This window comes from Castanea sativa, chromosome 5, assembly GCF_040712315.1.
Source record: "Castanea sativa cultivar Marrone di Chiusa Pesio chromosome 5, ASM4071231v1".
Taxonomy (NCBI): domain Eukaryota; kingdom Viridiplantae; phylum Streptophyta; class Magnoliopsida; order Fagales; family Fagaceae; genus Castanea; species Castanea sativa.
This window is the reverse complement of record NC_134017.1, coordinates 32525874-32548519: the sequence shown is the minus strand read 5'-3', so window position 1 is coordinate 32548519 and position 22646 is coordinate 32525874. Positions and strand designations below refer to the sequence as shown.

The window sequence follows — 22646 nt, the reverse complement described above, 5'->3', positions numbered from 1 at the left end:
TTGTACTTGTTTTAGCCATTGGTGATGTCTCAGTACAATTTTAAATTTTTACCAGTTTTTTTTTCTTTCCATTTTACATTGTGCCAAACATCGGAAAATATTTTACACAACATTTTCATATACACTGCCAAACACTGTAAAATGAAAATATTTTCTTGTAAATATTTTACATGTAAAATATTTTACCTTTACAAATATTTTACATCGAAATAAACAGAGCATTAAATGACGATGAGAACTTGGAAAAAGATCACATAGAGCTTGAAAAAACCATTGTTTTGAACGAGATTAGTGCAAGACAAAAGTCTAGAGCTCTTTGATTAATGGAGATAAAAATAGTAAAGTTTTCCATAGAGTGGCAAATTCTGATAGGCGATGTAATGCTATAACTAATCTTCTAGTAGATGGAGAATTGACTACAGATCCAACAACTAACAACTATTTCTGAATGTATTATGCAGTTTTATCATAGTCTGTATATTGAGGATGATTTCCACAGCCTTTTTGTGGATGTCATGGATTTTAGCATCCCTGTGGAAAAAGTTGAGTGGTTGGAAATACAGTTTGAAGAAGAATTTTGTGGGGTGATTCAGAATTTTAATAGCAATAAGGCTCTGGGCCTAGATGGATATTCTTTGGTCTTGTTCCAATCTTGTTGGAGAATGATGAAGGCTGATATTACGGAGATCTTTTAGAATTTTTATGCCCATGGTAATTTAAAAAGATCCTCAATGCCACCTTTATTTATCTTATTCCCAAAATAAGGGATGCTGGTCAAAGAATTTAGGCCTATTAGTTTAATAGGCAGGGCATATAAGATTATTTCCAAAGTTTTAACCAACAGTCTAAGGGCGGTGCTTCAAGATATTATTTCTGCCCTCCAAAATGCATTCGTGAAAGATAGGCAGATTTAAGACTTAGTTCTCATTGCCAATGAATGTTTGGATAGTCGTATGAAGTCAGGAATTCCAGGGCTATTATAAAATTAGATGTGGAAAAGGCCTTCCACCACATCAATTGGGATTTTCTAAGCTATATGCTTAGGAGATGTGGGTTTTCGAAGAAATGGAGGAGGCGGATTAGGTATTATATTTCTACAATGCGTTTCTCTATATTGATTAATGATAGCACCCAAGTGGCTTTTTTGAGAGTTCTAGGGGCTTACACTAGGGAGATCCTCTTTCTCCAATGCTTTTTGCTATTGTAATGGAAGGTTTGAGCCGTAAGATAGAGGCTGCTATGCAAAATGGCTTTATTGCAGGATTCCTGTTAGGTCTTCAGAAAATAATGGAATAATGGTGTCTCATCTTTTATTTGCAGACACTAATTGTTTGTGACGCTGACATGCATCATATTGCCCAGTTGAGGACTATTCTTGCGTGGTTTACTACTGTATCTGGATTGAAGATTAATTTGAGCGAGTCAGAACTGCTTCCTATGGAAAATGTAACTAACTTGGAGGAGTTGGTGGTCATTCTAGATTGCAAACATGTGACACTTCTGATGAAGTATTTAAGTTTTCCTTTGGAAGTGGTCTCTCGTTCCATTATGTGGTGCCTATGGAGTGAACAAAATGCTAGAAGCTTTGGGGACCAAGAAAGAACTATTCCAGAACTGAAGATGTTTTTTCTTACTTCTGTATTTTCTTGGCTGCATTCATTGGGTTTTTATTCTTTTTCTTCTCTTGTAGATTTCATTGATCATTGTACTCTACACCATGATTATGTTGGTCTCTAGTATACGTCCTATACATTTTTTTTATTCAATAAATTACGTTATATATATATATATATATAAAATGAAGTCATTTCAAAATCTTATGATATACCTGAAGGCGCAAGGAAAGCCACAAACTTGCAGTTAATTCTGAGTATGAAGTTTGCTGGTACATCAATACATGCCGAGTGAATGTGGCCAAGAAAAAGTCCTGTCCAAAAACCAGCATTGATTGGTTTTGAACTTTAATCAATTGTGATCATCATAAAGAATCACTCATCAATAATCCATATGAATAAATTTGAAAACAAGATTTGAATAATAAATTAATAAAATACAGGGCCATTATCTGCTTTAATAAGAAGAATAAGAAAAAAGGAATAAAAAAAAACCATTTAGTACTCTTGGCATTTTTATAATTGTTAGCATTAGTGGTTACTTTATAATTGGCTTGTTATTCTTATATAAGCTTAAGGATATTCTTGTAATTGTGTCATATCAGGCTAATATAAACAAACTACAGCGATTCAGTGAAGGGACAAAACAATTAAGCCAAAAACCTTTTTTCTAATTTTTTATCTCCCCTTTCAGTATTCTCTCTCTCTCCTGATTATTTTTCCGTCCTAGTGACTGTTCACAACATGATGTCATTAGATATACAATTTGAAAAATATATATAAAATATCTACCTCTGACTTGAATGCCCTTATAGTTGATGACCCATCGAGTGTCTCAGTGAAGGATGCATATATAGGAGAACGAGAAACACTGTCCAGCCTCCGCAGTTCTCGTGATGTTGACCTGTAGAAGAACTGAAGAATTTCTACTAAGTAGACAACTCATTAGTCTAAGTTTTAAGCTTTCTTGTACAGATGACCAATGCTAATATCATTTTTTGATATGTATGGCCAATCATAATATCATAAATTTCAACCATCACAAAACATACAATTCTTTTCTTATTGTTTAAATTTAACAAGCTATACAAGTAGATCAATATTCCAGCCACTGATATATCAATTCCTACGTATTCAAAATATGCTACATGTAATTCTAATTCTCAATAACTCAACTTTGCAGCAGCAACTATGAAGCACGGGTGCGTTTCGGGATTCGGGTGCGGGTGGGTGCGGGACTCGGCAATTTTTGAAAAAGTAGGGTGCGGGTGCGGCGGGATGCGGCGATTAAAAAATTATTAAAAATATTTTTATTTATATTTTTAATATATTGCTAAACATACTTTTTTCACATTATATAAATATATACCAAATTTAAGAACAATGGTAAATAATAACTAGAATACAGAGAATAGGAGAGAGCCTAGCTGAAGAGTGAAGGTAGAGAGTGGGAGAGAGGCGCAAGAAAAATGAAGAGGGAGAGGGTTGGGTCTTGGTTTTTTTCCAAACGGTGTGTTTGCACCTTTTTTTTTTTTTTTTTTTTTCAGCCATACGCACCTGTTGTTTTTTTTTTTTTTTGAATTTCGGCCGGTATCGGCAGATTTCGGCCGGACCGATTTCACCCGATTCGGGCCGAATCGGCGCCATATCGGCGCGAATCGCGCCGAAAAAACTAATTTTTTAATGCCCGACGCGGCACGGACGCGCAGGCAGCGGCGTCGCCTGCGCGTCCCCGCGTCGGACACGGGTGCGGCGGCCCAAACGCCACACCCGTGCTTCCCAGAGCAGCAACCAGTGCGCTTACGTAAGAAAGCAACATTAGAATGCATCACCTATAGTTATAATCTCGTATATTGAAAACCTGCTAGTAAATCAGAATTACACAGTGAAGTGCAACATCTATTAATATTAGTGGGCAATATGATACTTCATGCCCATTAGAAAACATGCTGGTTTCAATGTTTTTATCATTTATCCTACGTAGTCCCAAATAGAAATTCCCTACAAAGCTTGTAAGAATTTACAATCACTGATGTAAATAATCTTTTTTTTCTTTTTTTCTCTTAGTCATGTTGTTAGGGTTCCCCACCAATCCTAATAAGTAATACTTGGTGGTAAAAAGATCACAAGGGATTAAGCCAACAAAATCTACCTCAAAGGACACCTCCTCTTGTAGCAGCAAGGTCATGGGTAAGGTCGTGGGTATAAAAATAAAATATAAACTCACAGGATTAAAATGACAAATATATAAAACTTGTTGGATACTATGTGAAAAGCTTTAAATGCTTGTCAAACATTCAAAATTTCAGATTCTGTGGAGGCAATGTACACTACACAATTTTTAAAAAATTTGAGTAAATTACATAATTCCTGTTGGATAGTTTCAAATTTAAACTTAGTTCCAAATTTAAACTTAGTTTCAAATCAGCCTACATTTTGGGCTGATTTCCGTTTTGGTCCCCACATTTTTTTTTCCTGGATGCGGTCCCTAAAATCAAAAAATCGTTCTCATTTTAGTTCCTACCATAATCTCACTAACAAAATTGCTTACGTGGCAAACGAAGTGCACTTGGACACACTAAATCCTAAAGTGGCCACTAAAATAATATTAAAATTTTTTATTTAAGCACCCAGGTCAGCATATAATTTAAAAAATAAATTTCTCAATTTTAACAAAATAAAAAAATATATATATAAATAAGAATACACAAGAACCTAGGAAGCACCGATGCGGCTGGGAGGGTACCGCACCGGAGTCCAACATGGGGTGCGGCCACCAATGCTTCTGCCCGCGCGTCAGTGCCGCGTCTAAGTTTTTTTTTTTTGGATTTGCGCCGACTCGGCTTCAATTCGCACCGATTCGGCCATAATCAAGTTGTATCGGCCGAATTGGATCATTTCGGCTGGCGGCCAAAACTGACCAAGACGACCGATATGGCCGAAAATCATGCCGGAACACATGAAGGGAACGTGGGAGAGATTCTTTGTGTAGTTCTATGGGGCACGTGAAGGATTGCGGGTGAGAATGGGAAACAGTATTATTAGGAGAGGAAGAAATAAATTTGAAGAAATAAGTCTCTCTCTATGTGTCTCTTAGTTTGCCACTACAGGGCTCTACTTTTTTTTTCTTTTTTCTTTTTTCTTTTTTTTGAGAACCGGCCCTGCTTTTCTTGCTACTTCGACAGTTGTGTGATTGTGATTCCCTAGGATGAAAACTCTATGTAAGCAATAAGTGACCAACTAACTGAAGGCAAAAAGTTTATAAGACAAAAGTAATTGAGGGCAAAAAGGAAAAAAAAAACAATTTTCAAACACAAGTGAAGGTGGCTTTATTAAGTGGGTGTATTAAGGATTTAATTTAATTTAATTTTGTCTTGAAAAAAAAGTATTAAGTGGGTTGTATTTAATTTATGAACATCATGTTTTAGTTATTATCTACTATTTCTCTTAAATTTGGTATATGTTTATATAATGTGAAAAAGTATGTTTAGCAATATATTAAAAATATTTTTAATAATTTTTTAATCCCCGCACCCGCACCCTACTTTTTAAAAAATTGCCAAGTCCCGCACCCGCACCCAAATCCAGAAACGCACCCGTGCTTCATAGACAAGAACACAAACCCAGATTTAAACACAAACACAATAAGAGAATTTCTTTTATTTGGCATTTTCTTTTCTTTTTTTTCTTAGAAAACAAACACAAAAATAAACCCACACAAACCCAAAAAATTGAACCTACTCAACTTAAACTCTCAAACTCTCATGTAAATTCTCAAACTCTCTCTCGGCTTAAACTCTCTCTCTCTCTCAGCACTCTCTTTTCCTCTCTCACTGAGCCTGATCTCACCTTCTCTACCTTGCCCTCTCAAACCCAAACCCTAGGAGGGCGCAAACAAGAAGAAAGCATGGCAGCCGCTAAGAGAGAAAGAAAGGCCACCACAAATCTGGTGTGGCTGTTTGTGTGGCAGTGGATCAGATTGGCTTGGGTTCGAATTTCTTGGATTGATTTTGGTTGGCATATGTTGATTTCTTGGTATGCAGATCTGTGTTGCGTGTTTTGTATATGTAGATGTGTACGTAACCATATGCAGATGTGTACGTAACCGAGTAGGTTTAGATAAAAAATTTTATTTGAATTTGATTGGAGTTGGGTTTAGATGGAATGGACTTCAATGGTGTTGTCTAAATTTTTTTTCTTTCATTTTCTTCGCAACCAAACAAAGGCTGGAATCTGTTTTTTATCCGTTCTTTTTTTAATCTATAAATTTAAGAAATGATTTTTCTTGGGTTTGAGAAAATGGGGGCTTCGGAATTTATGATTTTGCCTATAATGTTGTTTTTTAAGCTGAATTTTCTGGGTTTTTTGTGTGTTTGTTTCCCAAGAAAATTTCCGGTAGGATTGTGTAACCAACCCGCCAAAACTGACCCAACTCAATCCAATCCAACCTGCTGGGTAGGGTCAGTTTGTAGGAGTTGGTGGGTTGGGTTTGATTGTAAATTTTTATTTTTTTTGACAATGAGTCAGATTTGGTTCAGGTCATAAGATTTACAAATCTACCAAACCCAGGCCGACCCACCTATATTTAATATATATTTAAAATTTAAAAATATACTAAACAATTTTGTTATTTACTTTTTTTTCCCCTTTTCCTAAATAAAACCCAAACCCAAAGTTCTACTCACATAATTTGTGTTAGTTTGGTGTTATGCTAAGGATTATTTGGTTATAAATTTGTTCTTGTTTGTGAGAACATTATTCTAAATTTCTAATGCTCAATTTAATAAATATACAGTAAGTAAAAAAAAATTGTCCAACCCGGTCCACATGAGTTGGGTTGGGTTGGACTCCTGCGATGGGTTGAGTTGGGTTGAAAAAACCCCTCAACCCGACCCATGCACACCATTTTCCGAGTTTATGGGTTTGGTGAAGATTGATTTGATTGCTAGGTTTATGGGTTTCACTTATTGGAGGTTTAGTTGTTAATTGTGTTAGAATTTGCTAAGTTTGATCATGAGTGGGTTGGCCGGTTGGGTATGCATGATTTGGGGATGAACTAAGTTCATGTTCTTTATGAACTGGGAGTAGAACACGTTCTTATGAAGAAAAAAAAGTTTTTTATTTTTTTCAATTTAAATTAAAATTGAGAAATTAGATGTTCATTTTTTTAATTTTTTTTAAATTACAAAGTTGACGTGGCAATTTTTTAATACCAAATAAAAAATTTTAATATTATTTTAATGGTCACATCAGCATTTAAAGTGTCAACAGTGCTCCCCATTTGCCAAGTATGCAATTTCTGCTAGTGAGATGACGATTGGGACTAAAATGAGTGATTTTTTTAATTTTATTTTAGGGACCGCATCTTAAAAAATTTAAAAATAAAAAAAAAAAAAAAAGTGGGGACCAAAAAGGCATTTTTGCCTAGACTTCAAAAAGTCTCACTTAAAGCTGTGAACTTTCTAAATCATTACAATTTGCCCCGTTAGTGAGATATTATACAAAAAAAGTAATAGAAATAGAAATCCATATAAGTTGTAATCGTAACCTGATTAGACACACGAACAAGAAAAAAGGTCTAACTCAATGCATAAAGACCCTACTTTTGCGAGATCTAGGAGAGATCATGGTACGTAGCCATACCCCCAATATTTTTTGAAAAGGCTAATTCCCAAATTCGAACCCATGACATGTCACTTTTGATAGAAGACACTTGTCATTGCACCAAGGCCCAGTCTATTTTTTTTTTATTAAAAAAAAAATCATCCATGACATATAGTATTTTGGTACCGAAAGAGCTTACAAAATAACTTAAAATCCTAATAGATAAATGCAATTTCTGCTAGTGAGATGACGATTGGGACTAAAATGAGTGGTTTTTTTAATTTTATTTTAGGGACCGCATCTTAAAAAATTTTAAAAAAAAAAAGTGGGGACCAAAAAGGCATTTTCGCCTAGACTTCAAAAAGTCTCACTTAAAGCTGTGAACTTTCTAAATCATTACAATTTGCCCCGTTAGTGAGATATTATACAAAAAAAGTAATAGAAATAGAAATCCATATAAGTTGTAATCATAACCTGATTAGACACACGAACAAGAAAAAAGGTCTAACTCAATGCATAAAGACCCTACTTTTGCGAGATCTAGGAGAGATCATGGTACGTAGCCATACCCCCAATATTTTTTGAAAAGGCTAATTCCCAAATTCGAACCCATGACATGTCACTTTTGATGGAAGACACTTGTCATTGCACCAAGGCCCGGTCTCTAATTTTTTTTTATTAAAAAAAAAATCATCCATGACATATAGTATTTTGGTACCGAAAGAGCTTACAAAATAACTTAAAATCCTAATAGATAAATGCAATTTAATGAAGAAGAGATGATTTCTTTGTTTTATTTATTTATTTATTTAACAGTAAAATACCACTTCATTTTCATGTGACAGGTCTTCTAAGTCTCAAGTGCAATCTACTTTATTTTTCATTACTTTTAGTTAACAATGAACTTTTTTTTTTTTACCAAGGTTAACAATGACTCTAAAATAATCTATGGTTTTAATTGAAACCTTTTTAAATTTAGGGTTTAATTTGAAAACACTCCCAAACTATTGGGGGAATTATACAATTTTCCATAAAATTTAAGAAACAAATAATGGGGTTGCAAGATGTACACTCCAATATAAAAATTGATATAATTCTACATGATAATATAGAGAAGCACCTGAAGCTTGCTGTAGATGTACCAAAATGGCAACAGCAAAAGCAAGAAGAAGACCTACATATATACATAAAACCCATTGAACAACATTTCAATCCTGAAGACAGTGAAATGTAGATTTTCGGAAGAGCATATAAGCAAAGTGATCAAATTAAATAGGTACCTGTACACAGGACAAAACTATAGCAATTCCCAGTAAGCCAACAAGGTTGGCTAGGAGAATGTTGAGAATAAACGGAAGAGAGTCATCAATTGTATAAAGATCTGAAGACAACCTACAAATATAAGAAAGGGAAGTAAAAAAAAAAAAAAAAGTCATTTAGCATTAGCATTGGGGTGGGTAAAACCCCAAATAAGTTAAATTTAGAAGTTACCGTAGCTGTGCTTGTAAAAAATAAAATTGCTTATTATATTGAATCTCTCTCTTCATTTAATGCCTTTTTATTCTCTCTCCTTAACTCAGTCTCCCTCTGTCGGCGGTTTTTGATGTGGTATTTTTTTTAATAGAATGTGGTTATTTTTTACATAAAAAGTAAGAGTTGTAGTGGTGGCTGGTGGGTTGGATCTATGCTTCGTGGCTGGGGAGTTGTGATGGTAGCTGTTTTTTGCTTTTTTTTTCCTGGTTGTGGTGACTGGTGAGCTTTTAAACAAAGAGAAAGAAGGAGATAGAATATGATGGAGAGGAAGAGAGACAGAGAAAGAGAGTGAAATTAATAAATAAATGAATGGATGTGATAAATAAGAAATGGGATGTTGGGTGAGTTGTGAAATAGTATGTAAAAATAGATAAAGTAGATTTTTAAAATGAAAAAGTTCCTTTTCTTTTAGACTTCCGGATGCTAATGCTCTAAAGCAGTGTATTATGCACCTTAACTGAATTTTATTCTAACCTGTTTAGTATCCCTCTAACTGGTGTCTGATCAATGAATTGAACAAGTGCATTTACAAGCTTATAAAGCACAATAATATGCACCTTCACTATAGTTTATTCTAACCTGTTTAATATCCTTCCAGCTGGGGTCTGATCAAAAAATTGGACAGGTGCACTGACAAGCTTATGAAGCAGTGTATTATGCACCTTAACTGCAGCTCGTAAGCCCCCAAATGCAAATGAGAATGCCCTCACCAACGTTAGAAAGGAGTTTATGATACAAAAGATGAAGAGTATAACCTGCACAGTCAATTGATAAGTCAATTACAACAGGAAAACAAACATTCCCATCACAAGTTCCCCAGAATTCTTGCTTAAATGTTCTTTTCAAAAACAATATATTATATTGAAGAAAGCAGAGATGTTATGTTGCAATGTACATATATTGACTAGAAGTATCCGGATTAGAACATAACCAACTTCATTGTCCCTTCCAAGTTCCACCACCTGGGTGCAGCTGAACTAGTGAAAAAGGACATATATAATTACATAAAGTCCTCAAATTAAGGTCTATGTTCCTATTTGCTACAAGCCAAAGCACTATAGTTTGAGGTTCTCTTGACCCAGCTTAGCATATTCCACTAGATAATACACTTCAAATGAATTTCTAGAAAATCTGTCCAATTTATTACTATTAAGTTCTCTACCTGAACTCTTTTCAAGTTTTAGTTCTAATATTTAGATGTAGAATTAAACTTAGCTTCATTAATAATTTCAACAATTTCCCTCAAGAAATTTTTTTTTTTTTTTTAAATCTAAACAACCTCATAGAAAGCCAGACAGCTAGCAATTATAAGGAAAAGTGGGGATGCTGAATACCAGATAAAAGGAGGTGGAGTAATCTGTCTGACTGCTTCCTGTTGTATCAACCCAATATGACAGCCACAGATCATTTCCATTACGAGAAGCTTGCATTAAAATTGCCGACAAGCATATCACAACTGTGATACTCCAACCAGAAAATGCTGCATAATTTCTGCAAAAAAATCAGTGAGAAAACTTTATCAAGAGAAAAGTCCTAAAAACCTAGGATGCACGGACATGGACATGAACACAGGTTCAGGTACGGGTACAATAAAGCGACACGAGCAATTTTTTAAAAATTATAACATGATATGCCAGGTAGGACACTATTACGACACGGATACGACATGAGTACGAAACCTCAAATGCAGTGTCCGTGCATCCTAGCTAAAAACTGCAGTTTCATAAATTGTTATCTCCTATATGCAGTACAATATTTAACAAGAGATGTTTTTACTTGTATACAGTAAGTTCAACTCTGCCCTCTTTTCGTAGCTCAACTTCAATGATCTCTTCTGCTTCCTCTGAAACATGAGTAGTGCTTTTTTCTAGGAGAGATTGTTTGCCTTCAGTATTAGCAGCCATGCTGCATTCTTGTCTTGGAATGCGCAAAGATGTATCAAATTCATTTAGTGGAGAGAATGCTGAATATGAAGAAACTGACAAATCAGCTGAACTTCCCACCCACTTCACATGTCCTTTTTCCATCAAAACAACCAAATCAGCAGAAGATATTGCCTGTCAAATGCAGAAACACAAATCAAACTCATCCACAAGAGAAAATGTTAACTGAATTCTTATACTGTTTTGCTATGACCATTTGCAATGCTGTGTAAATTCATGCATTGCGTTACAATAACTATCATAAACCAGAAAATACTCGGAAAACATTGATCAATAACAATATCATGAACACATAATGCAAATAATCTATGTCCAAGTCAAACACCTATCAGATGCCAAAATTTCTCACCATCTAGACAATTGCTTGACGCACACCAAAAGTGTCTATGTCTCACAACTACAGCATCTCAACTAGCATCGACCCGTAAGAGTTTTAGTAGTACACTACAGTCTTTTAACTTCAGTGTAACTTGAACAAAATTTTAAAGTTCATTGGAAATATCATTTGTAACCTTTGTATCTTATTCACTCTTACAATTCATTAAAATTATTGGACAATGAATTGCTAAGACTATCATTCAGTTAGGTTAGTGATGCAGTCATCAAAGATTAATCTGTTGCAACTTCACAAATTTGTTTATTCAAGAGTTATTTTATGAGGTCCACGTGTGAAGTCCAATTGAAGTAAGTTGTGGTTTTAAAGTTCTAGTTATGCATGTCCTAGAGTTAATACAGTTTTTTATTTGAGCATCCCTTTAACAAGTTATGGTCAATTTTATATTCAGGGGAAAATTTGTTATTTATGCCATCCCTGAGAATTAAGGGTATTTTGATAGTATAGTTGAGTCCAGAATTTTCTAGGCAATCCTAAAGTATGTTGGACTTTATTTTCTTTGCGTCCAACATAGTTTTTATTAGGTTTTTCATTTACTAATAAAACTACGAGTCCTAATACTACTGGTATAAAATAGTGTCCTTTATATGTTTTTGCTCATTGTACTCAAAGAAGAGATGCAGTTGATTAATAAACATATTAATATTCATTAAAAGAAAAAAAAAAAAAAAAAAAACACGCACACACATATGGAGTATTTTGGGTGTTGAAGCATGCTGGTTCTTTTCTCCCTTTCTCTTCTCTTTTTTAGCTTCTTCTCTTTCTTGTGGTGTTCTTCATACAACCCCTAAACACCATAAACTTCTATCATTTTCTTCCTCCTTAAAATCCCAAATCAAGCCTTTCTTTTACCTATCGAAACCCTAAAACCACCTACATACTTTCTTCTGCCAGGTAGGCATCAAATAACTTAGCAAACCATCTTTTAATTCCTAGCACAACCCCATAACCCTTTCTTCAACAATTCTAAACCCTAGATCCACAAATTCTGCTAACTCTTAACCTACCACAAGCACATGTAGACAAATTCTCCAATTCATCCTACGTCAGTTAATTATCTCTATATTATTGCCTTGAACACATAATCACTCTCTTCAATCAGTTGCAACTTAACAAATAAATTTTCCATGAGTTAAAGTTGACTAATAATATGTATCATTGTTATAAAGTGAAACAATATGTATATAAACAATATGTTCTAAGACAATATGAGAAATTTCTTTCATGGAAATAGTCCCCTGATTCGCTGATCCTGTGGCTAAAATATCAACTTAATGAAATCCAAACTCATGTAGATAATACGAGAAAGCCATATGAACTTCAAGGGAATCACCTGCACATTATGGGTACAAAGTACACGAGTGCATTGCTTCATAAGAGGACCCAGAATGGCATTATATAAAATCCACTGAGCAACCTGAGCATCGACTGCACTGAGGACATCATCAAGCATAAAAATATCGGAGCCATGATAAATAGCCCTGTTCACAGCACAAATTTCCAAGGAATATTTTGATAAAAATCCTAAAAGAAATCATAAGATTTGGGAGCTAGCCACAGTGGAAATTGAAGATGCTATAACCTCGCCAAAGCAAGACGAGCTCTCTGTCCGCCTGATATGTTCACTCCTTTTTCTCCAATATAAGCCATGTCTCCTCCAATCATTAACGAAATATCAACATCCAGTGCACAAGCCTGTAAAGTATCTGAGTATCTGCCCAAGGAGAGAGAAGCATATATATCCACAATTGTCAGCATGGAGAAATACAATTTCAGGGTTTCTGATTGTCAAAGACATGAAAATAAGATTTGTAAATAAGAAGACTTTTATTGATCATAGAATCAGCAACATATTTTTAAGGGGAAAAAATTGTAATTAATGTATCAGGAAAAAGGGAAAATTTTTATAGTGATAGAATTACACCTTCTGGGATCATAATTCTTTCCAAACAATATATTATCACGTACCGTTCCAGATAGAATCCATGGTACCTACAGTTTTAAACAGCGAATGCCAACGTAAGAAAAATTGATTCAGCTTTAGACATGCCAAACCAATACAAAGAGAAGCTTTGAACCTGTGGTACATATGCTATAGATCCACTTGAATGTATTAATCCATGTAGAACGTGCATTTCTCCCAAAATTGAATTTAACAATGACGATTTACCTGAACCAATCTTAGTACAAGCAATTCACTGAGTGAAGGTAATGCAGTAAATCCCAATGAAGAATTCTTCATAATGGACGATATTTATACTTATCAGAGTGCTAGTCTTAGTGTCATTTGTATATTATACATATTCACATAATATAAAAGGGGTAAAACTTAGTTATACTACCTTAGGTGCAGTACATTAGGTTTCCTAATTAAATTCAAACACCAGAATGAATTGACCAATTAAACACAAATAATGTTGTCTTTCCAAAGATAATTAAATTCAATCCATCCAAGTGTTTAAATTTAATTAGGAATCTAATTTATTGCACATAAGTTACCATACCTAAGTTTTACTAATATAAAAGCTATTGCTAATACTATCATTTTAATATTCCATATGTTGCATTGGAGTTGTTGGCTAAGAAATTTCAGACTAGTATGAAACCACTGTTTTCCAGACGATTGGCAACACCCAGGTGACTAAAAGACCTGCACCAATTGCCTGAAAGTAGTATTTTTAAATCCATATTTATTGTACTTAGATATCTAAATAATCTGTCACAGCCTAGAAAAAGAGGATTTTCCTTGCAAACAATTGAAAGAAGATGCAGAATATTTACAGACCATTATAAAAATCAGTCAAACCTACGTTAATGGCGTTATTTTTTAAGTTGAGCCTCAGCTGGACCAAGATACTTGCATTCTCTAGTGTTGACACGTAGTAGTTTGGACTTTGGAGAGAGTTCCTCCTATCTAGGATGTAGAGAAACTTTATCCTACTTTGAATACCCAAACTCCATGTGGAACTGGTTCATAAATTGTCTTCCAACTGACCAAATGGAATTCAAAAGCATCAACTAAACCACTCCATAGAGAGTCAATTTTCAATTTTCAAAGCAATGTGCATGCAAAGTGACTAGAAAAAAATATGTTGGTAAACTAGAAAGAGTACTCTTGATCAAAGTGACTCGCCCTCTATTTGAGAGATCCTCTTCATCCCGTTAATCTCCTTCCCGTCTTTTCTTCTCCTTGAGAACTCCCCTTTCAACCCCCTAATCTCCTTTCCATCTTTTCTGAAATCGGATTCTAAATAGACTAGAACTTGTATTTTTCCCCTAAATATTTATTAGATAAACTAGATATCTTACATCCGTTAATATCAACTAGTGCTTCAATCTCTTTTCCTCTTCTCCCTACAGTACTGGTAACGTGCATGGTTCATAGATTGTGAAGAAATTTGATTTGTGTTTCTTACCTCTTTTCATCCCTAAATCAAAACATTTCTCTTCCCTACAAAACCCTTCTTTAAAAATGGTTCTAAACCCTAGATCAACAAATCCACCACAAGAACATGTAGACAGATTGTCCAATTTGTACTACGTTAGGTAACCAATGAATTATGAAAATTGTTGTCCACTTTTTAAGCACATAACTAAAATTCTTCAGTGCACTACGTTAACAAATATTTAAGAGTAGATAGATATGCAGTAATAATAGACAAACAGAATTTCGAAACTTATCAAAGAAAAAAAAAATTGACAAACTCAAGGCATGTCTGACCTCTCCAATTACTGCAACAAAGGAACCCTTTGGGAGTTCTAAAGTCACGTGATTCAACACCATATTCCATTCTTTCTCATTACTGCATGACCAAGCACAACATGCATCATGGATAACTATAGACTTATCTTTAAAGATGGCTGCAGACTCTTCATTCGATAAACCTGGTGAAGAAGAATCAGCCGTCAGTTCGACTTCACATTTGTGCTCATAACAAGAGAGAAATCTGCTCAACCGTCTGGTAGATATAATGGCCTAGCATAAAGTAAAGAGGCTCAATCAATAATTACTGACTATAAAAGGGTCCATTTTGAAAACTGACAGCATGTGGAAAACTCACATCAATGAGTCCATTAATGACCCATGGGAATGAATTTAGGGGGGATATCAAGGTGTTAAACAGAGCAAGACAAGTGAAGACCTGCAAGTAAGGGTTTTTAGAAGAAACTCCATTTATAATAACCACATTGATAAAGGTTCACACAAGAAAAATATAAATAATGATAACAAAAACGGAAAGGAGGAAACAATACTGTCACTGAGAAATCACATGTGCGGGAGAAATAGTAAGCAGCATACCGTTGCAGCATCAAGTTGATGTCCCATGAGTGCAAAGAGTCCAAATGTGAACAGCGAGAAAAGAGCGGGTGTTGCTGCCCAAAAAAATACACACCACGCATCCAAGTACTTCCGAGTCTAATAAAAATGGATCAAATTAATACAATTCAGATTTTGTTTGGGCATTGGAAAATGGAAGTTGTCTGGTCAGTTGCATAAATTTCGTGTACTCAAAGAATGTGACAACAGTCATACACTTAAGTGTGTCACTTCCGAAGATCTTGTCTCCATCAACCAGCCAGAAAAAAGAAGCTCCCAGCCGTACATCTTCAAAGTCCGAATATATGTCAAAAGTTCACCCGTCCTTCTTATCCTATTGAGGATCACAATTATTTGAATGTAAAATATTTTAAACCATAAACTACACTCTAAAACACATTATATTATATTCTATAATTGCAATTACTAATGCTACTATGAATGTACTTGTCTATGTTGTCATGGATATTGCCAATTCATCCAGCTACTGGAGCCTGACAGGCCAAATGAAGCTATAGAATTCCATGTCCCAAATAAAGCATTATATTATCTCTTAACAAATAATGCAAGCACCAAGCTTCCTTTGATTTTCAGCATTAAAGCATATAAGATTTTGGGCATTCCTTAAACCACTAGAGAAAGAAAATAATGCCGGAGAACAAAGACAATGTAACAATAAAATTGAAGAATAGGAAAGTAAAGGATAAGTTACCTAGGATTTAACACCTAGGATTGGCTAGAGTCAGCACCAAATAATTGGGAGAATTTTATCAAGAGAAATTTTTATTTATCATCAAAATAATGTGTCTCCATAGGAGTACATTATTGTGATTATAGGCTACTAAACTATAATTCTTTTTTCTTTTTTCTTTTTTTTGAGAAATCCTAATTCTAATTGTCTTAGGAAACCTAATTCTTAACAACTTGGGAAATCTCAATTGCTGAATTAAAAAAATAACTGTGACTCTAGAAAATTAAATAAAATGCTAATAATCTAAATAATACCTATCTAATTCACTGATTAAAATAAAATTGGCTTCCAAAATTAAATAAACTAAATTAAGATAGTTATCTGTTTGAGCATCCCACATCAAAAAACTATAATGTTGCAGCATGTTAGAGTTACTACTAGTTATTGTTTTGTATTAACATGCTAATATAAAACAAAACTAGAAGTAACTCTAACATAGGACAAGAACAACGAAACCAGGTTTTGCTAGAAAAAATCACATGCTGGCCTTTCCTCATTAAAAATATACAATTAAATAATCAAGCCAGCTGTATATTAACCTGCTTCCAAACTATGTCATAAAGTTAGAGTTACTATAAACAGTAAAGCAAAAAAGGAATGTTTGATTACTAAAAGTAAGATGAGATTTAGAATGGGTAACCACCATTAATAATACATTTTTTATTGCATAAAAAGTACATCATGTTCACGATGATAATGAACACTCTGTGCTTAAAACAAATACAAGTAACTCAAGCAGAGATACTGACATAATGTAGAAAATCATAAATGGAAATACATTGTGTGAAACCCCAAATTCTAGACCAATAAACAAAATCCCAAATAGCAGAGACTTCAAAAGATCTACAAGTCTCTAAGCGTTTTCAAAAGTACGGTTATTATGTTCCCTCCAGATTAACTATATTCCAAATATTTGAAGAATGTTTCCCCAAACAATTCCTACATCCAAAAAAAAGCGAGGCAACCATCTTCGGCTTAACCCATTGCATCCCAAACATGAGAAAGACTTCACACCATAAAGCATGAGCATACTTACCATATAATATTTCACATGTGAGGGTTAAAAGCCTAAGAAACCTAATACATGTTTCTTTCCACAACATGGACTCAGAGAGTGGTTTAGCCTAGCCACCTTCTGCCACTCACCCCACCAGCCACAACCAACAACCTCTGCCACCAGAGATCAAGATCTTCATCGTCGATCCCTCGCCCTAACTCTGATGACCACAACAAACACTGGCTGGAATCATCAACTAGCTCTGGCGACTACTTCGTGGGTCTCGCAAACACTATTCTATCATCGCCAAACCGCGCCATGGTTCTAGTCATCTTCTTCCAGCGACACATTAACACACCTTTTAGCCACCAGCCATAGCTCTGATCATCGTGCCACTGCCGGATTTCCTTCCTTGGGTACCGATATGCTCTTCTATGGTTCAACTCATTGTCTTTGGTCTAATATGACTTGAATCAACCTGTTAGCTAAAACTTTAGCAATAATTTTGTACAACACCCCCCCCCCCCCCAATTTCAAACTAATAGGCCAGAAATCCCTGACCTCTACTGCATCAGATTTTTTAGGAATTAAGGAGATGAAAGTAGCATTCAAACTTTTCTCAAACTAAGCACTATCAAAAAAATACTGAAAAACCTCCAAAAGATCGGTTTTGATAATGGCCCAACAAGTCTGAAAAAACGCCATAGGGAATCCATCCAGTCCAGGAGATTTATCACCATCAAAATCCATGACCACTCCAAAAATCTCAACTTCCACAAAAAGTCTTTCGAACCAGCCAGCCTTATCCGCAGAAATCCTATAAAAATTCAATACATCCGGATGAGGACGAATGTTCTTATCTTCCAAATAAAGACTTTTATAGAACCGAACAATACCATCCTCAATAACATCCTAATCTGATGTCAACACTTATCAATATTTAAACCGCCAATACTGTTACTCCTCATATTAGAATTAACCATCTGGTGAAAGAATTTTGTATTGCTGTCCCCCTCCCTTAACCATAGCACCCTTGATTTTTGTTTCCGACTAATCTCCTCCAACAAAACAATCCTCGCAATCTCCAAGTGAATTCTCTCACACCCTCTTCTCTTTAGAATCTAAGGCATTCAAATCATTCCATAGTCTAATTCTCTTAATGGTTACATTTCCAAACTTGGTTTCATTCCACTTTTTTAAGTCTCCCTTTAAAGCTTTCAATTTCATGGCTAACCTGTAACTTAGAGTTCCATAAAAATGATAAAAGTCCCACCAATTTTTCACCTTCTCCACAAAATCATCCACTTGAAGCCATATGTTCTCAAAACAAGAAGGCCTATGTCCCTTAAGAATTTTTTTTTTTTTTATATAAATAACGTAAGAACATTATTAATAATAGAAAGATTGCCAAGCCGAGTACATTGGGGATGTACTATGGGGGCACAAATCAAAAAACAAAAGAACAACTGTCAAGAAAAATAGAAAAGGAAGAACAAGAAAAATGAGAAAAAACCACACTCCATTCAAAGAGAGTGTGTAAGAAAAAAGACTTAATCTCCAGCAAAAAATGTTCACAACCCTCAAAGCTTCTAGCATTCCTTTCACGCCAAATGCACCAAATCTAGCAATGAGGCACTAATTTCCAAACATCAATGTGACGATGTCGCGCAAACTTTCCTTGCCAAGCCTCAAACAACTCAAGAACAGTATGAGGCATAACTCATTGAATACCAAACAAGCAGAAAACCAAAGACCACAACTCCCAAGCTATGGAGCAATGAAGTAGAAGATGATCCACCGACTCGCCACACCTCTTACACATATAGCACCAGTCAAGCACTATCACTCATCTTTTACGAAGGTTTTCTGTTGTTAAGATCTTACCTAAGGAAGCAGACCAAGAAAAGAAAGCTACCCTTGGAGGAACCTTCGATTGCCATATCATTCTCCATGGAAAGGAAACAAGAGTAAGAAGGTAGAAGGAGCTATAATAACCTCTAACCTCAAAACCTCTATTCCTTGCAGGCTTCCAACAAACCTTATCTGGGCCAAACCCCTGCACTGTCGAAGAATAGACCAACCCCATAAACTGGTCGAAGGCTTCTTCTTCCAATCTTGTGGTGGACGACGAAATTACACACTCTAGTGAAACCTCCCAGCAGACCAACCCATAACTTCAGCAACCGAGGAATCCTTTGACCTACTAAGACAGTAAAGCTCCGAAAAGGCCTCTTAGAGAGTGCAATCCCCACACCACACATGCTTCCAAAATTTCACTCTAGTACCATCCCCCACATCATAAACAAGGAGTTTAGAGAAGTTCAACCAGCCACTTCTAATGTATCTCCACAAGCTGACCCCATAAGGACTTGTTACCTTTTTCGTACACCAACCACCCCAAATGTTCCCATATTTTGCCTCTATAACCCTCCTCCATATAGCATCAGTTTCCATGCCATACCTCCACAACCATTTTCCTAGCAAGGCAGAATTAAAGTTTTCCAACCGTCTCAAACCCAACCCCCCAACCTACAAAGGCCTACGTACCTTGGCCCAATTAACTAAATGTATTTTAGGTTCACCACAAATCCCATTCCACAAAAAATCTCTCTGTAATTTCTCCATACGCTTTGCCACCTTACACGGTAAAGGAAGAAGGGAAAGAAAGTATGTAGGTAAAGACGAGAGTGAGCTTTTAATGAGTGTCACCTTACCCCCTTTAGATAAATACATTCTCTTCCAACCTGCTAATATCCTCTCCATTCTCTCTAGGATAGAATTCCAAACAAATAAATCCTTAAATTTTGCACCTAATGGAAGGCCCAAATATTTCAAGGGCAGAGATAACTGCCCACACCCCAACAGACCCACCAAAGCCTCCAACTTGAGTACCCTACCAACAGGTACCAACTCACATTTCCCCAAATTAATACAAAGCCCTAACACCTCCTCAAATCTAGCAAGAATCGCCCTCAAATTAGCAATCTAAGAAGGTTCAGCATCACAAAAAATTAGAGTGTCATCTGTAAATAAAAGGTGAGACACCATCACTGATGGACCAACCATACTACCCACAGAAAAGCTTGAGAATTGCCTGGCGGAGGCAACCACATCCAACATACGACTTAATGCCTCCATCACAATATCAAACAACAAAGGAGATAAAGGATCCCCTTGCAGAAGCCCCCTAGAACTTCCAAAGAAATCAGATGGGCTACCATTGATCAAAATAGAAAACTTTACAGTTGAAATGCAATACCTTATCCATTTTCTCCATTTCTCTAAGAAACCCCAACGCTGAAGCATATACATTAAAAAATCCCAACTCACGTGATCATACACCTTCTCCACATCCAATTTACACAACACACCTGGAACTGTTGACTTCAATCTACTATCAATACATTCAGAAGCAATCAAGACGGAATCCAAAATCTGCCTGCCCTTCACAAAAGCATTTTGTGAATCCGAAATAAGCCTATGCGCCACCCTACGAAGCCGATTAGCCAACACCTTAGAAATAATCTTATAAATCCCACCAACTAAGCTAATCGGCTAAAAGTCCTTGACCTCCTCAGCATCCACTTTCTTGGGAATAAGGGCAAGGAACGAAGCATTAAGACTCTTCTCAAACACCGCCTGAGTATGGAAATTGTGGAATACAGCCATAATTTCTGTTTTCAAAACACCCCAACAAGACTAGAAGAATGTCATGGAAAAGCCATCCGAGCCAGGTGCCTTATCACCATTAACCTTATCACCATTAAAATCATTGATCACCTCAAACACCTCTTCTTCCTCAAAAGGCCTATCTAGCCAACTTGCATCTTCCACCGAGATACTAGAAAAATCCACATCATCTAAGACAGGTCTATGAGCCACATCCTCAAAATAAAGCTGCTTATAAAACTGAGAGATACAATCTGCTATAGCAGTCGAGTCCGAAGACAACACCCCATTTACCATAAGCCTATCAATAGAATTAACCCTCCTGTGAGAGTTAGCTAGAGAGTTAGCTATACGGTGGAAAAATTTAGTATTCCTATCTCCTTCCCTAACACAGAGAACTCTGAATTTTTACCTCCAACATATTTCTTCCAATAGAGTAGCTTTTTTTAACTCATCACAAATTCTTCCCATTTCTACCATTTCCTCCGCTGATAATCCCCGACTCTCCTCCATATTCTCTAGAACACTTAAGTCCTTCCAAAAAATTTTAATCCGAACTTCAACATGACCAAACACCTCCACATTCCATGTTTTCAAATAATTTTTTAGGAGCTTGAATTTATTGGCCAAAATAAAACTCAGTGCACCATGAACCTGATAGGAATCTCACCAAGACTGAACCCTGTCCACAAAACCTTCATCCTTAAGCCACATATTCTCACAGGAGGGTTAATTCTATTGGAAAATGATCCGAGTACAAACTAGACATCCGTCTTTGAGAAACTGTTGGAAACTTATCCTCCCAATCTGCAGAAAACAAGAATTTGTCCATCCTAGCCTTCAAAGCAACTTCTCTAGCATTTGACCAAGTAAAAGTACCCCTGCAATGGCAGATCAATAAAACCCTTTCCGAAATAAAATTGGAAAACTCCCACATAGCAATAGTGAAAGAATTAGATCCCAATCGTTCGGAAGGGAACCTAACCACATTAAAGTCACCACCCACACACCATGGGACACTCCACCGGCTATTCAAGCCACAGAGTTCCTCCCATAAAAACCTCATGTCTCAGTGTAAATTAGGACCATAAACACCAGTAAACGCCTAAACAAACTGATCTGACACACTTGTAAACTTACAAGACCCCGAAAATCTCCCCACTGCTTCCTCCATTTTATTCACTGCCAGAGTGTCCCACATCACTAACACCCCACCAGAAGCTCCATAAGAACCTAAGTAAGACCAGTCAACATGTTGGCCACCCCACAAGCTATGAATCACCGCTCTATTAATCAGCCCCATTTTGGTTTCTTGAAGACAAACCACATCTGGCCCCCATTTCCTAATCAAATTTCTAACCCTGAGTCTTTTATCCTGCTCATTCAACCCTTTAACGTTCCAAGAAATAATCTTCACATTTCCTAATCAAATTTCTAACCCTGAGCCTTTTATCCTGCTCATTCAAGCCTCTAATGTTCCAAGAAATAATCTTCACATTCATTGATAAGGCACAACTGCCTACTCAGAACTTGCACTCCTTGCTTTATTTGGATCATACTCAACATTCAAAGATGACAACAAATTCTTTAACTCCCACTTACCTTTCTAGCCTGACTTGACCAACTTCGTCTAATCACCTACCACGAGTTTCTGTTTATCTTTCTTTCTATCCTCTATGGCTAGAAACAATCCTGTAATCTGCTCCTCAAAACCTTCCAGCGAAGTGCCCACAGATTTCTTGAAAGTCTTTATCCTATTGGTTACCCATTGTGATAATTGACAATTATCCACACTCTCCTTACACCCAATCTCCTTCACATGAC

The 22646-nt window shown here is 35.9% G+C and overlaps 1 protein-coding gene across 2 annotated transcripts in view; it reads right to left on the bottom strand.

The window, feature by feature from the left end:
• LOC142635959 (ABC transporter C family member 13) overlaps positions 1 to 22646 on the bottom strand; it is a 72745-nt gene that overhangs the window by 19810 nt on the left and 30289 nt on the right. For both annotated transcript variants that reach the window (XM_075810008.1, XM_075810007.1), the window contains exons 15-29: positions 15622 to 15739; positions 15388 to 15504; positions 15149 to 15229; positions 14809 to 15063; positions 13166 to 13267; positions 13012 to 13079; positions 12670 to 12801; positions 12421 to 12568; positions 10527 to 10807; positions 10085 to 10241; positions 9330 to 9505; positions 8498 to 8609; positions 8338 to 8391; positions 2406 to 2528; positions 1829 to 1927 (exon numbers count right to left, since the gene is read on the bottom strand). In XM_075810008.1, the coding sequence (XP_075666123.1) occupies positions 1829 to 1927; positions 2406 to 2528; positions 8338 to 8391; positions 8498 to 8609; positions 9330 to 9505; positions 10085 to 10241; positions 10527 to 10807; positions 12421 to 12568; positions 12670 to 12801; positions 13012 to 13079; positions 13166 to 13267; positions 14809 to 15063; positions 15149 to 15229; positions 15388 to 15504; positions 15622 to 15739 (2023 nt within the window). The remainder of the gene's footprint in view (positions 1 to 1828; positions 1928 to 2405; positions 2529 to 8337; positions 8392 to 8497; positions 8610 to 9329; positions 9506 to 10084; positions 10242 to 10526; positions 10808 to 12420; positions 12569 to 12669; positions 12802 to 13011; positions 13080 to 13165; positions 13268 to 14808; positions 15064 to 15148; positions 15230 to 15387; positions 15505 to 15621; positions 15740 to 22646) is intronic.